General features: G+C 44.1%; 1 protein-coding gene across 2 annotated transcripts; it reads left to right on the top strand.

Moving 5' to 3' along the window:
- The first annotated feature begins 646 nt into the window (after positions 1–646).
- PCMTD2 (protein-L-isoaspartate (D-aspartate) O-methyltransferase domain containing 2) lies at positions 647–20,619 on the top strand. Of its 2 annotated transcripts, none has more exons than XM_025399613.1 (6): positions 647–822; positions 4,884–5,214; positions 9,336–9,438; positions 10,215–10,386; positions 12,935–12,977; positions 17,617–20,619. In XM_025399613.1, the coding sequence occupies exons 2-6, from the start codon at positions 4,908–4,910 to the stop codon at positions 17,994–17,996; spliced, it is 1,005 nt and encodes a 334-aa protein (XP_025255398.1). In that variant the 5' UTR covers positions 647–822; positions 4,884–4,907; the 3' UTR covers positions 17,997–20,619. The 2 variants fall into 2 exon arrangements, with proteins under 2 accessions (XP_025255398.1, XP_025255397.1); XM_025399612.1 differs by having other exon boundaries at positions 12,854–12,977.
- The last annotated feature ends 774 nt before the right edge of the window (positions 20,620–21,393 follow it).

Below are 21,393 nucleotides of genomic sequence, written 5' to 3'. Positions count from 1 at the left end.
TGGAAAGGCGGGACTTGAAGCAAAGGCAGGAAGACTCCAAGCGGGGAGGGAGCGTCCAGGTCACGGATAGGTGAGACACAAACCGTTACGTTCTTTTGAGTTTCTGATTTGCCTTTCCAAAGGAGGCAAATCAGATACACATCTATCTCAGTGAGCAGAGAGAGGAGTGACTTGGAATGGAATGGGAAGCAGGTTTGCCCTAAGCAGTTTCCTGCTGGAGTTTTCCTTAGTGATCTTGGGGGCCCAGGATATTTTCCTTTCACAGCTGATTTCACAAAGCCGGCTGGGTAGGAGGGCCCCAGGGCCGGGTGGCAGGGCGGGGCTCCCAGGGCGGCTGTGCTTGGTGCTGGGAGGCCGCCCGAGGGCAGCGCCGGCCCCGAGTCAGCCGCGCAGGGCACCCTGGAGATGCGAAACGCCCCCAGCCGTGGGTCAGCAAGGGCGTCTCAGGTGACCCTCAGGGAGCGCTTCTCAGGCAGCCTGTGCGGGGTCCGTCCTGGCTGAGCACTGCGCGGACGGCGCGCCCACGAGACTCGGACCCGGCCTAGGGCTCAGCGGGGCGGGCGGACGCGGGCAGCCCAAGGGAGTGGGGCCCTCCCTGCGTCGCCATCACCCCTTTAAGGGCCAGGCCCGCGGCGCATGCGCAGTCAGGCCGTTGTGCGCAGGCGCAGAGGCGGCGGCGGCGGCGGCGGCGGCGGCGGCGGATGTTTACGGCGGCCGAGGTTGGAGCGGCGCTGCCGGGCAGCGGACGCACGAGGGACGCGCCCGAGGAGCTGCAGGTCGCAGCCCAGGCGGTCGGAACCCGTCGGCCGGCCGAGCCTGGAGGTAGAGCCGCCGCCGCCGCCGCCGCCGTCCCCCGCCTCGGTCCGGCCTGCGGCGAGCGGGCGGTGTGTCCCCTCGGCCCCCTCCCTCCTCCTCCCCCACCCCCGGCACCCCTGCGCCCGGAGCGCGCCTCTGGGGGCCTCGCTTCTCCCCACCTCGGGCACCCTCGCTTCCCTCCAGCGGCCCCCGGGGCGCCCCGCGTTTCTCCGAGCGCTCGCGGTTTCCCTTCGGTCTCTCCCGGTGCCCGTTGCTCACTCACACTCTTGGGTCTGGTTAGTCCAGACCTGCAGCTTGTCCTTGATTTCCCAAGTGGGCAACGTTTGCAATTCCAAGGCCATCCAAGAACTAAGGTGTAGAACAGAGTCTGCCTTGGACCCTTTCAGAAGATGACAATTTTTTTTAAAAAGTTGTTCCCCCCGCCCCGTGCCTTGGAGATAGTAAGAACTGGAGCAGAGCTCTGGGACTTCCCTTCACGCATCGAAAGAGATCTTTGTTAGTTGGAGGAAGAACTTGTCTGAGCCTCGTGCCTTTTGTTTTTGTGAGAGGGTTGTGTCTCCCAAATGAATGTTTGCTCCAGCGTTGCACCTCAAATAAGTCACCTAAATATCCACGCCCTCTTTATCCACCCCCTCTTTACTCGTGTGCCTAGATTAGTTTTCGTTTTTCTTCTCAAGGGAATGGCTAAACAGCTCCGATGTGGGCTTCAAGAATGAGTGATGTTGAGGTGCCTATAAGCAACTCAGAAATTGTTGTGGCCGTGCTTGGGGGAAATAGAGCCCTACACTCAGGTGATGAGAGGAGACCTCAGAGGTGATGGGTCCAGGGCCTTTCTCCCTGTCCCACCCCAGCTCGTACCTCCGGTGGAACTCGGCTGGGGTTGTCAAGAGCCCCTTTCATTCATGGCAACTTCATTTGTTAGAAAGCTTCTCTTGTGTATTTAGTAGGCATTGTCTCCAGCATGTACCACTGGTCTGGCTTTTGTTAGGCCCATTAATAGTGTGCATGTGACAGCCTTTCAGGTACAAATGCTCCTCGACTTGTGATGGGGTCGCATCCCAGTAAACACGTCGTTAAACCTGAAGTCGAACCATCCTAAGTCGGAGACCATCTGTATTTGAAAAAAGTCCCTTTGCATTCCTTGTAAGAGTTCTGGTTTTCAAGGTGAGAAATCTGTGTGTTTGTTTGATCATTCTGCCCAAAGGAGATGTGGCTTTGGGTCCTTTTTCCCACTCATCTTCCACAATGAATTACTGTGTCCATATTACCCTTAAGAAGTGACATCCATGTTGGAGTGTGGTCTTCTCCCAAAGCTCCATTACCATGCTTCATGCTCGTGTTGACACAGCCACAATCACAACCTCCTGAGGTGTCAGTTCTGAGACCCTCCCATGCCTGTCACCACCCAGCAAGTGTCCCTCATGTGCCCTGGCAGTTGGCATTGCAAGGAGCAGCCAGGTTGTCATGGACTGTTGCTAGTTACTACAGAGTAGTGAATTATAGTAAGGATTAATTACAGCAGATAATGTGCACAGTATCATCGAGTGCAGCCTTCTAAAAATGATTCTACACTTTGAAAACTTGGATTTGACTAGATTGTAGAATCTAGGTGAAAATGATAGGATTTGGTTTGGCAAAGAGCTTAGTTGTCAGTGTTTTTGGTGACGTCATGACTGATCACATCCACAGTCTGTTGTAAACAGCGATGGTTTCCAGCGTAAGGGAGTGTTAGATTACCAGACAAAGATGGTAATAAATGTCAGACCCCACAGCTATTCACATGGATCCTACCAGTGGCAATAGATATAGATAGGGTTGCCCCATAGTCAAAAGGTTACCGGTGTGTTGTGTGGTAAAGAACGTTGCTGTCTTGAGTATTTTTAAAAGCTGCATTGGTGTGGTATTAAAAACACAGGCCTGTTGCCATATAGTCCTGGGTTTGAATCCAGCCCCCTCCTCACAAATTGGCTGACGTGATCATGAACAAATTAACTGGCCAGCTCCAATTTGCTCCTTAATGTTGTGAAGTGTAAATGAGGCCATGACTGGCAGGTGGTACCTGGAAAAGGGTGCTTGTTTTTACTAAAAAGCTGTCCGAACTTTCCAGTTAAGGACAGAGTTCAAAATAAGTGATAGTTACTTAATGGAAAATGGAACCTATCCAACATACAGTTTGAGGTTGCCTTCTAAAGATGTGGCATTGAGACAGAATGTCAGAACATTATATACAGGCTTCTGGGTGAGGAGGTGGCTTTGACTGAGGAGAATATGTGATTTCCGGCTCGTTACCTAAATAGAACCTTAAGCATCCAAACACATGATTCTGCTTTTAACCACTGACCTAAATTTTAAGATGACTGTGCCAGGCTAGGGGTGCAGCCTCAGAGCTAAGTGGCTTATCCAGGATTAAACTTGACCTCATTAGGACTTAATTCCGTCTAAGTCTAAGTCAACTGGCTGTGGACCATAATCTAACAAGGGCTCTGAAACAATTCAAAAAATTCAAAAAGGGTGTGAAAATTTAATGACTGGACCATCCTATTGATTTGCAAAACCTAATATTCAGCTCTAAAATCTTGAGTATGGAGTTTGAGTATTCCACCATAAAAATAGAAGAGAATTTGTGTTAAGCCATAGCCTGCACCATTTTTGTTCACTTGTAAGGAACTACGTGATTGTTTTCATTCCTGGGAAAACCTCTCCCACCACTGTCGCCTGTTGTGTACGTGGGTGTGTATGAAATCTGCCCCCGGCCCCTCGCCACCCTGCAGTATTTCTTAACCATCCTCATTCTGCTGTTAGAAATCCAGAGGAATGTGAGGAGGAAAGCAAGTATAAACTTCATCATAATTATAACAGGTTGTTAAAAAGATTGTGTTCATTTCAGAAAATGTCTTCATGAGGTCTGGTGGTCTTTTCCCCCAACAATTTGTATCTGGTGTTTTGTAAAGCATTACCATTTTATGTGAAGTTAAAGCAGTTACTTTGAAAAAGTTACATGGGGTAAGTATAAAATTGGAAAGGATATTTTTGTAGTTTTAAGAAGAGTAAGACTTCTCCATATGGAAGAGTGTTTTCTTGTGAATTAGATGAAGCTACACTGTATTTTAATAGTTAGGCTCAGAGGTGACACATTCTGCGCTTTTTCTTCTTGAAGGCAGCTTGGGAGAAGGTAAGACAAGTAGTTGTTATTTTTAAAGAGTTGGGAAAGCTGCATATCATGCAATTAAGAAGAGGCTGTAGGAAGTTCTGGTAGCAGCCCCTCCTACACTTAAACTTTAGCCAGGAAGTTGATTTTGCATTTGTTAGGAGAAGGTGTTTGTCACAGTGTGTTCAATTTGGGAAGAGTGTTTTCTTGCTTTTTTTGTCTAAAATTTGAACATCAAAATATCCAGATCAACAGGTCAAATGGATTGCTTGACTTGGGTGGGTATTTTTGTGTTATGTTGGGGATGTAGAGTTCCCAGATGTAATATAGGACACCACCTAAATTTTTTTTCTTTTTTCTTTTCTCTTTTTTTTTTTTTTTTTTGAGACAGAGTCTTGCTCTATTGCCCAAGCTGGAGTGCAGTGGCACGAGCTGTGCTCACTGCAGCCTCTGCCTCCCGGGTTCAAGCTTTTCTCCTCTCTCAGCCTTGCAAGTAGCTGGGATTACAGGCATCCACTAGCACGCCTGGCTAATTTTTGTATTTTTAGTAGAGACGAGGTTTTACCATGTTGGCCAGGCTGTTCTCGAACTCCTGACCTCAGGTGATCCGCTCACCTCAGCCTCCCAAAGTGCTGGGATTACAGTCATGAGCCACCGCACCCGGCCTAAATTTGAATTTCAAATAAATCTCAAATAATTTTTAGTGGTGTTGTTTACCTGAATTTCCAATGGAACTGGGATTTTTTTTTCCTTCTAAATCTAGCATCTCTGGGTGGGGCGGGGGATGAGGTGGGTGTTGACAAAAGATAGTCTATTATTTTCAGAATTCAGAATTCGAAAGTGGTATCTGTTTAGAACTTTTATTGTTCTGCTCTTACTTTTAACATAAACCACTCTTTTTAAAAATTTTTAATTGTAGTATTGCCTAAGTGTAATCTTGAACATGGGCGGTGCTGTGAGTGCTGGTGAAGACAATGATGAGCTGATAGATAATTTGAAAGAAGCACAGTATATCCGGACTGAGCTGGTAGAGCAGGCTTTCCGAGCTATCGATCGTGCAGACTATTATCTTGAAGAATTTAAAGAAAATGCTTATAAAGACTTGGCATGGAAGCATGGAAACATTCACCTCTCAGCCCCATGCATCTATTCAGAGGTGATGGAAGCCTTAGATCTGCAGCCTGGACTCTCATTTCTGAACCTGGGCAGTGGCACTGGGTACCTGAGCTCCATGGTGGGCCTCATTCTAGGTAAGTGTGGAAGGAGAGTCTGAAAACTCATCTGTCTCAGGGAAGGAGGCGTCTCCTTTGACAGAAAATGTAGTCTGCTAATGGCCCGCCTGGGTCGAGACCCCAGCCTTCCCAGTAGTTATCTGACGTTGACATATCACTGGGTGGTGGATGGAGGGATGAGGGAGGAAGGCCTGCATGCATCTCATGGCCCCAGGTTCTCCAGGGGGACCTCTCCTGTTCTCTGTCCCCTCTGCCTGTACTGCCACAGCCTGTATGTACTGTGCACCTGCCCTCTGGACAGTGGAGGACAAAGACAGTTGTGTAAATCTTGACCCTGCTGTGATTTCTTGATTTAATTTTATCACTCAGTCTTCGTTGGCACTCCTTCTCTGAATCGATGGTAATTAACTTTAAAGTCCTTTCGGAGTACTTCTAAGCAGTTTTTTTTTTTTTTTTTTTTGACGGAATCGTGCTCCATCGCCTAGGCTGGAGTGCCGTGACACAAACACGGCCCACTACAGCCTTGACCTCCTGGGCTCTAGCAGTCTTCCTGAGTACCTGGGGCCACAGGCGTGCACCACCACACCTGGCTAATTTTTAAAACTTTTTTGTGGAGATGGGGTCTTGGCGTGCACCACCATGCCTGGCTAATTTTTAAATTTTTTTTAGAGACGGGGTCTCGCCGTGTTTCCCAGGCTGGTCTCAAACTCCTGGGCGCCAGCTCTCCACCTTCCTCAGCCTCCCAAAGTGCTGGGATTACAGGCATGAGCCACCATGCCTGGCCAGATAACTAAGAAACAGGTAACTAAGGAAAAACATTACTTGGTGCAAAATGCTACGGGGGGGCGGGGAAGGCATCTGTTTTTAACTCAGTAAGGTGGAAGAGTTTTGCCAGAGGAGTGGTAGGAGCTGATCTCTACTGTAAAACCTTGCTCTAAACAGGAAGCAGGGCCAGGCTGCTGAGGCATGCTGGCTAAGACACTGGATGAAACCAGTGCAGAGAAGCTGGAGTCTGTATTTTTTCTAAATCCTGTTAGAACTGACAGGATTTACGGATGGACTGTATATGGTTGTGAAAGAAACATCAAGAATGTGGCTTGACTTGGTGGTTCATGCCTGTAATCCCAGCCCTTTGGGAGGCCAAGGCTGGAGGATCGCTTGAACCCAGGAGTTTAAGACTACAGTGAGCTATGATTGCGCCACTACACTCCAGCCTGGGTGACAGAGCGGGACCTCGTCTCTAATTGAGTTTTGTGGATATGGAATGAGAATTTTGTTTTTTTTCCCTAAGTCTGTATAAATTGGAATTTGGTGAAGTTTTGAGACCGATTATTTTGACTTTAGGCTATAGATTGCTACCTTCAGGTGTAAAAATGTGTAGATTTTTATTAATGCTTTTTGACTTTAACTTCTCTTCGATTGAAACTGTTGTGATCCTTGTGCTTTGAGAAGAGAACACGGTGCCCAGGTTATTTATCATTTTTGAATTTGGGAATTGTGATTTCCTCCAATGTAGCTGAAAAATTGGAGCTATAGCTAAGGTAGAACCTTGGGGAGAAATAGGTGCTCTAGCTGACTAGATTAGAAATGCTGTTGAAAAGAGCCAAAATGCTTAGGAAAAGATGACTTAAAGTAAGCCTGAAATGGCCAGGCGTGGTGGCTCGCGCCTGTAATATCAGCACTTTGGGAGGCTGAGGCAGGCAGATCGCTTGAGGTCCAGTTTGAGACCAACCTGGCCAACATGGTGAAACCCTATCTCTACCAAAAGTATAAAAAATTAGCTGGGTGTGGTGGTGCGCACCTATAATCCCACTAACCAGGAGGCTGAGACTGGAGAATCACTTGAACCTGGGAGGCGGAGGTCACAGTGAGGTTACAGAGATGGCGCCACTGCACCCCAGCCTGGGTAAAAGAGCGAGACTCCATCTCAAAAAGAAAAAAGGAAAGTAAGCCTGAAATGGCCTTGCTGTACTTGACATCCCCTAGAAGTTATGAGAAAAGGCCTTCCAACTTGATATTGTTGCTTGTCTTTTCTGAATCCCCTGTTTACTGGGAATTTCGTTGGATTTTGGGAGAAGAGAGGTCTGAAGGAAGGCAGGCCTGTTTTCTGCTGTAATGGATGTGACATGCTGCTTTGATGCAGTTGGAGGAAGTGACTTCAGGGTTTGCTGTCATGGATGCATGTCTTGGCTGTGTCTCCAGATGCTGCAGCTTATTCAACCTTAACAGCACTTTGTGCAAAGCACTCCAGAGTGAAAGCTCATTGGCTTCCCAGTGCCTGTGAATGTGGGTCTCTCATCTGACAGATTTCTTTACTATGACCCTTCATTGCCTTTCACGTGGTCTGAGCTGCATTCTAGGTCAGCCATGTTCCTGTGCTTGCTCTGTGGCCTCCTCTCCCCTTTGCTCAGGGCTGTCCTTACCTTCGTTTGTCATCAACCAGGGGAGAATACAGTAGATACTAAGAGATGGTGACTCATAAGTCACCTACCTGAAAAAATGCTGTGTGATTAGGAAGCAGGGCATACCTGGGAGTGACTCTGCCAGGGGAGGCCTTGCAGGTCTGGCTTCAGTGCCGTGTTCCAGTGCTGTGTTCCAGATGCCGTGTTCCTGACACCCCCCAGCCACCCTGTGTCCTCCTTCCTCTGCTAGTCATCTTTTTATTAAGCAGGTGGGTTGAGATATTTGTGTTACTACTGTTTGGTGTTAAGCTTCTTGGGAATAGGATACATATCTCATATCTGTTATTAGAATTAACTGCTTATTAAGTGCTTGATAGTGAAGGTGAGGGGTCAGTGAAAATAAGATGAGTAGGAAAAATCAAGCAGCTATTTTTGGTCTCTGGCACAGTGGCAGAGTCGGGAATTGAAGTCGGGAAGTTGTCAGAAGGTCTTGACATTCGGAGTAATTCAGGATTTCATGTTGTAAATAGTGAAAAGTTGAACTCTCAGGTAGGGTGTATTTTGATGAGGTAATGTTTTAGCAGCAGCTCTGTGTGTGAAATCTGTTGAGAGAGAAGAGCAGCAGGTACAGTTGTCCAAATGGGGGCCAGGGAAGCCTTTTCCTGGGCTGGTAACTCTTGTCCTAGGAGGGCCCGCATGGTGCAAAGGTGTGGGAGGCACAGAAGGTTGCTCATTTCTCAGCATTTCTGTGAGATTGTAGGGTCCAGTGCTGCATGATCACTGTGGTAGATGCGTCTACTAAGTAAAGTCCTACGTGCCCTATTGATTTTTACATGTAGACTTAAAAAGTTCACGTGTAACTTACCCATGTAAATGAACAAGTGTGAAGTGTGAATTCTGATGGACTTTTACATGTGCATCCACCTCCATATAAACTCTACCCGGAGCATGATACAGAGTAGAATCAGCACCCCAGAAGGCTCCCATGCCCCCTCCTCCTTCTAGAAAGGTCCCCAATGTTGCACCTTCCAGAAAGGTGATGACGGTTTTGCCTTTGTCAGTATAGATGAATTTTGCCTGATTTTTACCTTCGTGTAAGTGGATTCCCACAACAGAGAGACTCAACAGAGAGACCCATAACAGAGAGACTCATATTGAGTGTCAATACTGTGTTCTCAGTTAACGTAGGGGCAGTTTTATATGGAGGGTTAGGGTTATCATCATTAAGTGGACTTGTAACATTTCTCAGTTTTATTTCAAATTACTGATAAATATCCTTTGATATAAAAAATGTTTCATTGTGACTTGGAAGCATAGTTTTATCTTAATGATGATGATTGAACCCTGTTTTGTGAATATTATAATGCACACATCTGAGTGTTTTGGGAAACTTTTCAGGGAAAGCAGAATTGTCTTAAATGTTACCTCTGGACAAACAGGTGAGGCCTGTGTCAGTTGCACTTGCAAATACATGTTTCTTCTGTAGTTCATTAGTAAGACTTGAACACTTGGTTTGTTTCAATTTTCAAAGATTCTTTAAAAGTTTGAGAGCAGAGAAGCCCAGGCCCCAAGTATTTATGATGTGGTGAGCCGTGATAATGTGATGAGACTTCAAAACTTGGTGAGTGTCTGCAGTTGCGGATGCTAAATCAGATGCGTCACAGTTGGTAGAAGTAAACAAATGAGCAGGAGCTCTTGCTCTGGTTCTACATGTTTTCTTATTCTTAAACGTTTTAGGTCCTTTTGGCGTGAACCATGGGGTGGAACTTCACTCAGATGTGATAGAATATGCAAAGCAGAAACTGGACTTCTTCATCAGAACAAGTGATAGTTTTGACAAGTAAGATGAAATAGTATCCATTGGCTCAGATAATGTGAATTATAATTTTACAAAGTTTTGCTCAGATAGAAAGAAATCAGCTTATTAGTGTTCAAGTGGTAGCAAACGTAAATAAACTGTGGTAGGATGATCCTGTGTACCCGTTCTAAGTTTTAAAAAATATTCTGTGTTTTTGAGGATTTTAGGGTATTTCAAACTGTTACACCTACATAAGGTAATTTCTGACCAATATAAGAATAGAAGAAAACAGAAAATGTTCATTTCCTCAGTATTCATGTTTCCTATTTAAGACAACTTTTTACCACCTAATTTTTCCTAAAATGAAATTGTTGCATTGTTCTTTAAACAGTATATATAACTAGCTTTTGCCATTTTAAAATAAGACGTTAAAGTTCTTATTTTAGGGATTAAAATTTTTAGAAACACCAAGTGCAGTTTCACCACCCCCACATCTCACTCATTGTGTTAATAGATCTCACATAAGATGATAGGAAGATGACACAGACAACAGTGATTGGAGATTGTGTTTAATATGGATAAGACGTTTGATACTCACTTTCATACTGTTTTGTTTGGCATTTCTAGAGTTCTCGTTATATAGTATAATTCTTTTTGGAAGTAATTCTTGGACGTTTGTAATTCTTTTCTTCCAGCTCCTTGCTCTGTAAACTGTGTTACATTGCTGTGGGATTTTAACCTGTGGTTAGCATAGGTTTACTGTATAGACTTGTTGCAATGTGATACCTTTAGTTGCAAGAAGCATTTTTTACTTCCAGGTTTGACTTCTGTGAACCTTCCTTTGTTACTGGGAACTGCCTGGAGATTTCTCCGGATTGTTCTCAGTATGATCGTGTATACTGTGGGGCTGGTGTGCAGAGAGAACATGAAGAATACATGAAGAATCTTCTCAAAGTGGGGGGGATCCTTGTCATGCCACTGGAGGAGAAGGTCAGATTCCCTTCGTAACTGACATTTTTGCACACTGTTTGCCAAGGTCTGTTCTGGGCAGTTTATGTATACTTACTCTTTTAACAATTTCCTGCATTTCATAAATGAGGAAACAGAGGCAGGGACAGGTGAGGGAGATGCCAGGTCATGCACATAGCCTAGGTGGGGCCAGAACCTGACTCAGGTGGGTACTTCAGAGCCTACACATGAAACCCTTTTTCTCCCCCTTCCTTCTCTCTCTCTTTCCTTTTCCTTGTTCTGTCCCTTCCTCCTCACCTCCCTCTTCCTTCCCCTTCTCCTTCCCCCCAGCTGTTCTGAGTTTTAATTCTAATTGTTAATCTGTTATAATTGTTCTGTTATTAGAATTATATATAACATTATTAGAGTAATTCTATTCTCATCATTAGTCTAATTGTTAAATGCCTTGATGTTACGCACTTTACAGGAATCCTTTACTTAGTGAGAGTCTTGTCCAAGTTTGCTATTTGGTCATGCATGTTTGTCTGTGTTACTGTGTTTCACTGTGAAAAATAGTTCATAATAAATGAACAGATTAATCAGACATGAATTGGTCACCAAGAAGAATGTCTCCCAGTCACAAAGAACTAGGAAAACACTAATAGTAAAAATTAGGAGGTTTTAATTGTTTCAATAAAAATTTGGAGATGAGATCTTGCTCTGTCATTCAGGCTGGAGTACAGTGGCGTGATAATAGCTGACTGTAACTTCAAACTCCTGGGCTGAAGTGACCTTCTGCCTCAGCATCCAAGTAGCTGGCACTGTAGGCACGTGCTGCCATGCCCAGCTAAATTTATTTAATTAAATTAATTAATTTATTTAATTACAGACAGAGTCTCACTCTGTTGCTCAGGCTGGAGTGCAGTGGCGCAATCTCGGCTCAGTGCAACCTCCGCCTCGTGGGTTGAAGCGATTATCCTGCCTCAGCCTCCTGAGTAGCTGGGATTACAGGTGCGCGCTGCCACACCCAGCTAATTTTTGCATTTTTAGTAGAGACAGGGTTTCACCATGTTGGTCAGGCTGGTCTCGGAGCGCCTGACCTCGTGATCGCCCGTGTCGGCCTCCCAAAGTGCTGGGATTACAGGTCTGAGCCACTGCGCCTGGCCTAATTTTATTTTTTTAGTGACGGGCTCTCACTGTGTTGCCCAGGCTGATCACAAACTCCTGGCCTCAAGCAGTCGCCTCACTTCAGCCTCCAGAGTTGTTGGCATGAGCCATCACACCTGGCAGAATATTGTTTTAAATGTCTTTGCTTATACAAGTGAAATTACAGGTCTTTGTTGCTACACGAAAATGCATTGGATTTTTTATTGGAATTGTATCATCTCGATTAGTTTGAGGATTGTGGACATCTTTACAATGTTTCGTCTGCTTATGTAGAATATGAAATAGGGGTTTATAGTTTTATTTACGGTTTTATACATCATTTATTGATTATATGGAAATACTTGTTTTTCATTATAACGACATTCTTTTAAAAATGTTTAAACATATGTTTTGCTGCTATATAAGAATGTTTGTTGATGTTTACTTAGTACATGGCTACTTAATCCTTTAAGTTATGAGATTTGTGACATAGAATCTTAGTTTTTAGAGGATTTACTGACTTAGATATTTTTAGAAAAGGCCAGCATGTAATCATAGCATGAAAGAACTGACCAAAAATAGTTTTGTGACCTGTGTAGGCCACTTGGAGACTGACCCAGCCACAAAGAGCACACAGAGGGTCATGTCTAATTGTGTTCTCTGGTGCTCCGAATACTTGAATTCAAAAGAAATGTTTTGATGACCCACACTGGAGTATGTTAAGCCACCAGATTCCGGTGCTTTCGTGGGGGTGATGTCAGGGCAAGGCTCACTTAAACACTTCGGTGTTTGTCTGCAGAGCATGAGGGTAATTGCCCAGGCATCCAAGATGACAAGTTTGCATTTAAAAAAGTAACAGGGATTCTCTATAACAGTAGCTGTGACTACAGTGCCTATCAGGGGTTACGCCCGCCGCCCCCTCCCCCCGCCCCCAGTAACAACAGGTCAGGATTCAGTTGGTTATTAACATATCTTTAATTACTTTATACTTTAGAACAGACCCCCTTTTCACCCTCAGTGTTGACTTTTTTGGAGAGTGCTAGAGCATTGTCTTATAAGAATCCTCACATTCTCTATGTGATTGTTTCCTCTTGCTCTCCTGTAACTAGTTTCTCTATAATATATAATTTCTGTAAACAGAAGTTAGGCCTAGGGCCTGAATATACTCAGGTTAAGCATTTTTGCAGGAATATTCATAAGACAGATGTACTTCATGGCACATCACATTAGGGGTCCATATGTCAAGATATTTCATTTTATTGTAAGCGTATCTATGTATTTTTGTAGTATGTATAGGAATGATTAAATATGAGCTATTTAGTAGCCAAATCTTTTGAATATTCTCATTTTGTCTCTGGGATAGTTGACTAAGATAACACGCACGGGTCCTTCAGCTTGGGAAACCAAAAAGATTCTTGCTGTTTCTTTTGCTCCTCTGATCCAGCCCTGCCATTCAGAGTCAGGAAAATCAAGACTTGTCCAGTTACGTAAGTATACCAGTCTTTACTTATTTTATCTTTTAGATCTTTTTCGTCTGGTTAGATTTTAAAAGGAAACAAAGCTTACAAAGAACCTTTTCATATTAAAAAGCACCACTCCCATGCTGAAACTAAAATTCTACAAGCAATTTCAGGCATTAAAAAAGTTATAATCTATTTTTAGCCTATTTCAGGTTATTTTAGCTGTCTTTTAAATCTACAAAGAGCTGTTGCTGGTCACGCCACTGAAAGCGTAGGACGCACATAAAAGGGAGCTCATTTTGCCACGTGGGAGACTGAGCCTCTTTGCCGCTTCCGCTGGGTGAGGTCTTCAGAGAGAGCCATCGAGAGGGCTCCTGCAGAGTCATGGGGCATCTGTTCCCCAGGGCACCAAGCGCCTGCTGCCTCATGAGTAGACGAGGGCAGAGAACACATTCCGGCTAATCTGCTGGGGTGGATAGGAGACTTTCCGTGGAACCTTACACAGCCGAGCCTTTGTGTTTCACTAGTTCAGGATGCAAACTGAGCAAGGAACTGATACCAGGGCCAGCACGATAGCAAAACCTCCTGATGTTTTAAAATTTAAACAACTCACACAGAAATGAGAGTTCCAATTGATTTTATTTAAAATAAAACTATCAGGATGCTCTCTGATCATTTAGAAGATTTGGAAAATGCAAATTTTAGGAAGGGAAATGCAAATAATAGGAAGGAAAAAGTTTTGCATAGTCCCACCACTCAGAGACAATACATTTTGGCAAATCTCTTCCAGAAAAGTTTTTTGGTTTATTAGGAATCATCTCTTAAATGATTACACTTTGCTTTGGTCTCTACTAAGTACAGGTTCTAAGAAATAGACACGGTTCTTGAAATTTGATAATGAGCAACAATAGGACATGCAAAACGGTTGGAGTAATTAGGGAAGGTTTGGCAGAGGATGATGTTTGTGCTCGGCCTTCAAGGGCAAAAAGCAATTCCCTAAAGAGGAGAAAGTGGAGAAAAGTGCCAGCAGTGGTAGGGCAGAAGTCAAAATGCATGTTCCCCGTATAGTCAGAGTTGGGACTGGTGGGAGAAACTACTGGTATGTAGGTTAGAATTGGGTTTATCATGTTGGCTGGGCAGAGCTATCAGATGCTTCAAGCAAAAGATCCTGGATAAACCTGGTGGTCAGGTGGAGGGTGAATCTGTCAAATGCATGCTCTGAAAATCTCAGCAGAATAACCTTTTTAAGTAAGTGCTGCTCTTGGCTGGGAGGTCACCAGCTTCCAGAGCCTTAACAGAGTTTGGGAAGGCAAGGGCATCTTTGGGGTATTTATGAGACTTTTTGAGGGTCTGGTTGAAAATGAGTCTTTCCCTGTGAGGGCTTCATCTGGCCTGATTAAGAGTCATGACAATGTGGTGGGCAGTTTGGATGCTTGTTTTGCGGAGATGGTTTTGAAGAGAATGTTAGATAATCAATATTAATGTGATGCTTTTAGAGTTTCTGAAGTGACCCATTGGGTTATTTGCAACTTTTCTTTTCCTGGGCCAGAGTTTCCTAGACTAGTAAAGTCATGTTCGTGAAGACAGTGGAATAGAAAACTCTGTGAGTCTAGACATACGTGATACTGGATCATGTGAGTGTAGATGCGTGGTGTGGGGTGTGTAAGTTTGGACCTGCATGATATGGGGTCAGAGCGTAGACGTGCACAATGAGGGGTCATGAGTGTGGACATTTGCAGTGTGCGGTCACGTGTGTGTGGGTGTGCGTGGTGTGGGGTCGTGTGAGTGTGGGCACGCATGGTGTGGGGTGATGAGAGTGCGAGAATGTACGGTGTGGGGTCGTGAGTGTGGGCGTGCATGGTGTGGGGTCATGGGTGCAGGCGTGCACGGTGCACGGTTGTGTGAGTGGGCATGCACGGTGTGGGGTCGTGACTTGAGGTGTGCACGGTGTGGGGTCGTGACTTGAGGTGTGCACGGTGTGGGGTGTGAGTGCGGGCATGCATGGTATTGGGTCATGTGAGTGTGGGCACACGTGATGTGGGGTCATGAGTGCGGGCGTGCACGGTTTGAGGTGTGAGTGGGTACGCGTGATGTGGGGTCATGTAAGTGCGGGCATGCACGGCGTGGGGTCGTGTGAGTGCGGGCACGCGTGTTGTGGGGTGAGTGCAGGTGTGTGCGGTGTGGGGTAATGTTCATGCACGGTGTGGGGTCGTGTGAGTGCGGGTGTGTGCGGTGTGGGATGAGTTCGGGCGTGCACGGTGGGGTTCATGTGAGTGCGGGCATGTGCGGTGTGGGGTCACATGAGTACGGAAATGCATGGTGTGGGATCATGTGAGTGTAGATATGTGTGGTGTGGGGTAGATGGGTTAGCTTTCAGATTGAATGGACAGGCCGGGCGCGGTGGCTCAAGCCTGTAATCCCAGCACTTTGGGAGGCCGAGACGGGCGGATCACGAGGTCAGGAGATCGAGACCATCCTGGCTAACACGGTGAAACCCCGTCTCTATTAAGAAATACAAAAAACTAGCCGGGCGAGGTGGCGGGCGCCTGTAGTCCCAGCTACTCGGGAGGCTGAGGCCGGAGAATGGCGTGAACCCGGGAGGCGGAGCTTGCAGTGAGCTGAGATCCGGCCACTGCAGTCCAGCCTGGGTGACAGAGCGAGACTCCGTCTCAAAAAAAAAAAAAAAAAAAAAAACAGATTGAATGGACACAGGTCACATTGGAAGCAGGAACCAGTGGAAAGCTGTTGAAATTTTCCAGGCGAGATATAAAGATGAAAACTAAGAGACTGGCTTCTACAGTGGAGAAGATTGAATGATACATACAATGATACAGTCCTTCTGAGGAAGGACATGTGGGGTGTTCATTGTTTGTTGTAGACCTGGGTCTATGGGAGGCTCAGGATCCTGGTCAGGACTGGATTAGAACCTTGGGAGCTATTGGCTGGCCTCTGTTATTTAAAGCCACAGAATGGATGTAAAACCAAGGACTAGCAGTCATACCGAGAGGGGGAAATGGTGGAAATTGGAACCTTAGGGAGCATCACTGGGCTGGATGGAAGAGGAAGAGCCTGCAAGAGAAAAGAGCTGTGGAGGTCAGAGGGAGCAGCTGTGCCTTGGGCCAGGGTAGCAGTGAGCCACATTGCTTATCCCAAGCCGACACCTTGGCGATCTGGAGAGGCCAGAGCTGAGGGCTGGGACCCTGAGGGCCTCGGAAGGAGTTGTTTCAGCCTTTTGGGGCAACAGCTAGATCCTAGTGCTCTGGAAGTAATCTTTCTGGATGTGAGATGATGAAGGAAGGATGGCTGTACTTGAGGAGGGAGCTGGGTCACAGATGGGGCAAGAGGCATGATCATGTTGTTTGGTGAGGAGACAGGATTGAAGACAAAGGAAGTGCCAGAGCCTGTCCTGGAGAAAGGAGAAGGGACCTCTTGTCCGTGGAGTCAGAAAAACAGGAAAGGTTGAAGGGAGAAGGTGCTACTTACTGCCAAGGACCTGGGACACAAGCCTGTTTGAGGGTTCCGAAGAGCAGTGGAGAGATTCTCTGCAGGCCTTTCTGATTTTGGTGATAAATGTGTGCAACACAAGAGCTCTCCCTGTAGTGCAGACTGTTGTTCTTTGGAGAAGTGGAGCACTGGAGGGGAAAAGTGGTGCTGATTTACTTTTATTAATGATATATAATTAATACTAAACTATAAGTTTAATGTAATTTTCCCTTTGAGAAATATTGCCTGCATGAAATTGTGAGCTTTAATTGTCAAATGTTCTTTCTCCTTGGTGTGCTTTAGAGTTTTTGCTTTTTCTGAAAAATGTTTGGATTTGCATTTCTGTACTTTAATAAAAATGGAACAAATATTCAATGTGTGAATAACTATGAAAATATTAGTAGATAAAAGAATATTAGGCTGGGCACGGTGGCTCACGCCTGTAATCTCAGCACTTTGGGAGGCTGAGGCGGGTGGATCACTTGATGTCAGGAGTTCAAGACCGGCCTGACCAACATGGTGAAACCTCGCCTCTACTAAAAATACAAAAATTAGCTGGGCATGGTGGCACGTGCCTGTAGTCCCAGCTACTGGGGAGGTTGAGGCGGGAGGATCACTTGAACCCAGGAGACGGAGGTTGCAGCGAGTGGAGATCGCACCCTTGCACCCCAGCCTGGGTGACAGAGTAAGACTCTGTCTCAAAAACAAGAATGTTGGAGACATATTCACTCTATTACTAGTAGGTGGGTATTAATATACACATGAACGCGCAGACAATAGAATAATGAAACTAGGCTGTTGGAGACATATTCACTCTATTACTAGTAGGTGGGTATTAATACACACATGAACGCGCAGACAATGGAATAATGAAACTAGGCTGTCAGGAAAACAAACTGTAACCCAGGTGTTGGTTCCACCACTGATTAATGTAGCCAAGCAGTATTGCTTCCTTTCCCTTTCAAAGTTAAGAACTGATGCATTTGAAAATGTCTTTTGAAAAGTACCGTATGATTGTAAATCAGAGCACTAACTGACATTTGCTTAGCCTGCTCTCATATTCTTTCAACATATTCATAAATTTGCAAGTTAATTCAAATGAAGTTACGGGTCTTAGATGTGTAGGCATTGTGGTCGTGTTGCTCAGATGAGTTTGACTGTGTCTCATTCTTTTGTGCCGCAGCACCAGTGGCAGTTCGCAGCCTCCAGGACTTGGCTCGCATTGCCATCCGGGGCACCATTAAAAAGGTTATTCATCAGGAAACTGTGAGCAAAAACGGAAACGGACTAAAGAACACCCCCAGGTTTAAACGAAGGAGAGTTCGCCGCCGTCGAATGGAAACGATTGTCTTTTTGGACAAAGAAGTCTTTGCCAGTCGGATTTCCAACCCCTCAGATGACAACAGCTGTGAAGACTTGGAAGAGGAACGGAGGGAAGAAGAAGAGAAGACCCCGCCTGAAACAAAGCCAGACCCCCCAGTGAACTTCCTACGCCAGAAGGTCCTGAGCCTCCCTCTGCCAGATCCCCTGAAATACTACTTGCTTTATTACAGAGAAAAATAAGTCTCCTGTTTGAAAGGGGGAAATGAGGAAGAGCAGATTGCTGAGTCTGAAGTTTGTGTTGCCTACGTGCTGTTGAACCTGGAGGCAGACATTGCGGGGAAGGGAACTGCTGGGCTCATCCACATCATGGTTTTCTTCTTCTAGTTCCTGATTGGCCTCTAAAATTGTATTCAGTTGTATGATTTCTTTACGTAATTCCACAAGACCTTCATTGCATAGAAGATTGTTTTCCCAAAGTGGAGAGAATCTTCATAGAGAAAAAGAGAAGGCTGTTTCTTTTTCGGCTCTGATGAAACACTAAAGTGTGTGTAAGAGAGACTGTTTGACGACCGTCCCTCATACAACATGCACGTTACTCCCTAAAGATGAAAACCGAAGTGGAAACTAACCTGTGTTGCTTATAAAGTGTGAAAGCACAAGCTTATAAATGTATGAAATCTTTTCTGGGTGTGACGCACCTGCATCCAAGTTTGCATTTTTATGATACGTGCCACTTAGTTACTGGCACTGAGTATCACTGAATTTCTTAGTTTTCTAGTGGGGAAACATTATTGAGAACCCTCCCTTATTTTAAGTAAGTTAATTAAATCTTATGTGAGTTGTCAGTTGAAATTTTTCAAAGGAAAAATGTTGATGGGGTGGAGGAATGAACTGCCAAATAATCTTTCTGGAATTCCGGGAGAATTCCAAAGAGGGTTTTTTTTTTTTTTAATGACATGTTTTGATACCTTTAAAAGAATATCCTGGAAAAGGAAGCGAATTTTTTTCTGTGTGTGAGCAATAAGCGAAGTTACATGTGCCGTAACCGTAGGGATGATTCTGTACCCAGTTTTAAAGATCATCATGGTTTTCTAAGGTGTTGACACCCTCCATCCTCAGAGCAGGTAGAAAGTGTTAAATAGACTGGGACTCTAGGTAGAAAGGAATTAGACTGGGGACTCTATGATGGACAGCCTGGGCTTTTTGACTTCAGTTTGCTGTTTTTCTGCGATCACATTAGAGTACTGATTCATAGATTCTATCTTTTATAATTCTGGAGAAAAAGAGATTTGTTAGTTTTGTAATTTTTTTGTAAGAGCAAATGTATGTATTTTAGTAGCTCCATTGATGAGAACAGTGTAACTCGCACTGACTTGTGGTATCAGCCTTCTCTGAGCCTTGTGTGTGGAGAGCTTTCTATCTTACCAAGTGGTAGGGCTAAAAGAACAGCAGCGTTTTTGGTAGTCACATAGCAAAATGATCAGAGTTACATTGCTTATTCCAAAACATTGGTTCTTTTTAAAACATTTTTTTTTTACCCAAAGAAAAGAATAATATAAATTATTAACAATAAACATAAATTCAGAGTGTCGATATAGGATTCGGTATCCAGAGTTTATTGTTAATCTTAATCCTCAGCTTCTTGGGAGTTGCTGGGCTTCAGTGTCTCTGTGGTTTCGCCATGTTAGCTAAGCTCTGGTTATTTTGGATCTTTTCTGCTTTTTTAAGTAACTCAGTCATTTTTACCACACAATCCAGTTTGCATGTATAGCTGGGAAACGTGTATTGCTCTAGATTGGCCAGTTTAAGTCATTTTAAAGAAAGTTAGTTCATAGTTGTTGCCTTTTAACTCATAGTCAAGCTTCATTCTTTCAAAGAGAAACGTGTGATTTACATTTACTTGCTAATATTTTGTAGTTTGGAGATCCTTGTGGGCATTATTCTAACATGTAGACAGTTACTTGGAAATTTTTGGACATAATATTAAATGAGTGGTATCTGTGAAATTGGTTATATTAGGTGGCTTGACCAGGTTTTTTTCTATAATTGTATATGGACTGCATTTTTTAAAAAACCACATATGCCTTTATGCTAGATTGTAAAAAAAAAAATTGTATTACAATGCATAAGACATGTTTTTCCCTCATATGCTAGACTTTTCCTAGCATTTCGTATTTCTGTGTTGTCAGTGTGTGACTTTTAAACCAGAATTTGGTTTAAAAAAATATGGTTGTAATATATGTGAGAAATAGTTTGGTGTTTACCTTATGAAAATAAAGGATTGTAAGTAAGGTTTCCTGCGCACCTTATAGCAGAATTCAATATAATATAATACACTACTTTCTGTTTTCAAACAGATAAATCATAATATAGTCTGTATTGTCTGTAAGATCTATCTCGTAAACCACATTCTTGACAACTATTTACTTTTGAGTAGTTTGTATTTTAATATGTGACTTTTGTCTTGAAAAGTAGTATAGCCATAGATTTGTGCAAAACAAATTTCAAATTTATAGATATTAAGTTTGTAATGAAAGAATCAAATGTGTATGTAAAAATACTTTTTACCAGTCTGGAACTTGGGAAAAATCCAAGGAATTTGCAACATAGATTTTAATGAGCTGGTAAACACAAATCATGTCAATAAAGGTAGTCAGGATATTTTATCCTTAGCATTGTTTCTGCATCCTGTGTGGGATTCCAATTCTTGAGTATGTTCTTTTCAAAATCTTAAGAACCTTTTTTCGTTATTAACATGTGTTTACTTTCAGCAAATATTTGTATTACTGCTTGATTCTGTGAAATTCACAGTAGATGTAGAGAAGGCATTATTTTTCATTAATAAATGTGAAATTGGAATGGACAAATGGAGAAGTGGCTAGCTCCAAGTACATAAGAGAATAGGGCCTTGAAGATTGCAGTTAATGTTTTTGGCGTAATTTTCCCACGTTCAACTTTTTAAGGGGCAGAAATTTTTTTTTTTTCGTTTTCAGTTATCTGTTCAGAGCACAAATGTTATTTAGATCTTGAAATTCTGGGACCAATCTCCCAAAGAGCTTATATTTTCTTTTTTTTTTTTTTTTGAAACGGAGTCTTGCGCAGTCGCCCAGGCTGGAGTGCAGTGGCGCGATCTCGGCTCCCTGCAAGCTCCGCCTCCCGGGTTCTCCCCATTCTCCTGCCTCAGCCTCCCGAGTAGCTGGGACTACAGGCGCCGCCACTACGCCCGGCTAGTTTTTTTTTTGTTTGTTTTTTTAGTAGAGACGGGGTTTCACCGTGTTAGCCAGGATGGTCTCGATCTCCTGACCTCGTGATCCGCCCGTCTCGGCCTCCCAAAGTGCTGGGATTACAGGCATGAGCCACCGCGCCCGGCCCTATTTTCTTTTTTATTGTATGTGCTTGTTGGGATGTGTTTTACATTCTGCCTTCCAATTTTTTATTTTGACAGTTATATAGTTTAAGATAATTTCATGCTGTCTTTACTGATCTCTGAATTTTCCTTCCTGCTGTATTCGTCAGGGTTCTTCAGAGGGACAGGACTAATAGGATAGATATATATATGAAAGGGAGTTGATTAAGGAGTATTGACTCACAGGATCGCAAGGTGAAGTCCCACAGTAGGGCATCTGCAACCTGAGGA

Source organism: Theropithecus gelada, chromosome 10, assembly GCF_003255815.1.
Source record: "Theropithecus gelada isolate Dixy chromosome 10, Tgel_1.0, whole genome shotgun sequence".
Lineage (NCBI taxonomy): Eukaryota > Metazoa > Chordata > Mammalia > Primates > Cercopithecidae > Theropithecus > Theropithecus gelada.
This window is presented reverse-complemented; position numbering and strand designations above follow the sequence as displayed.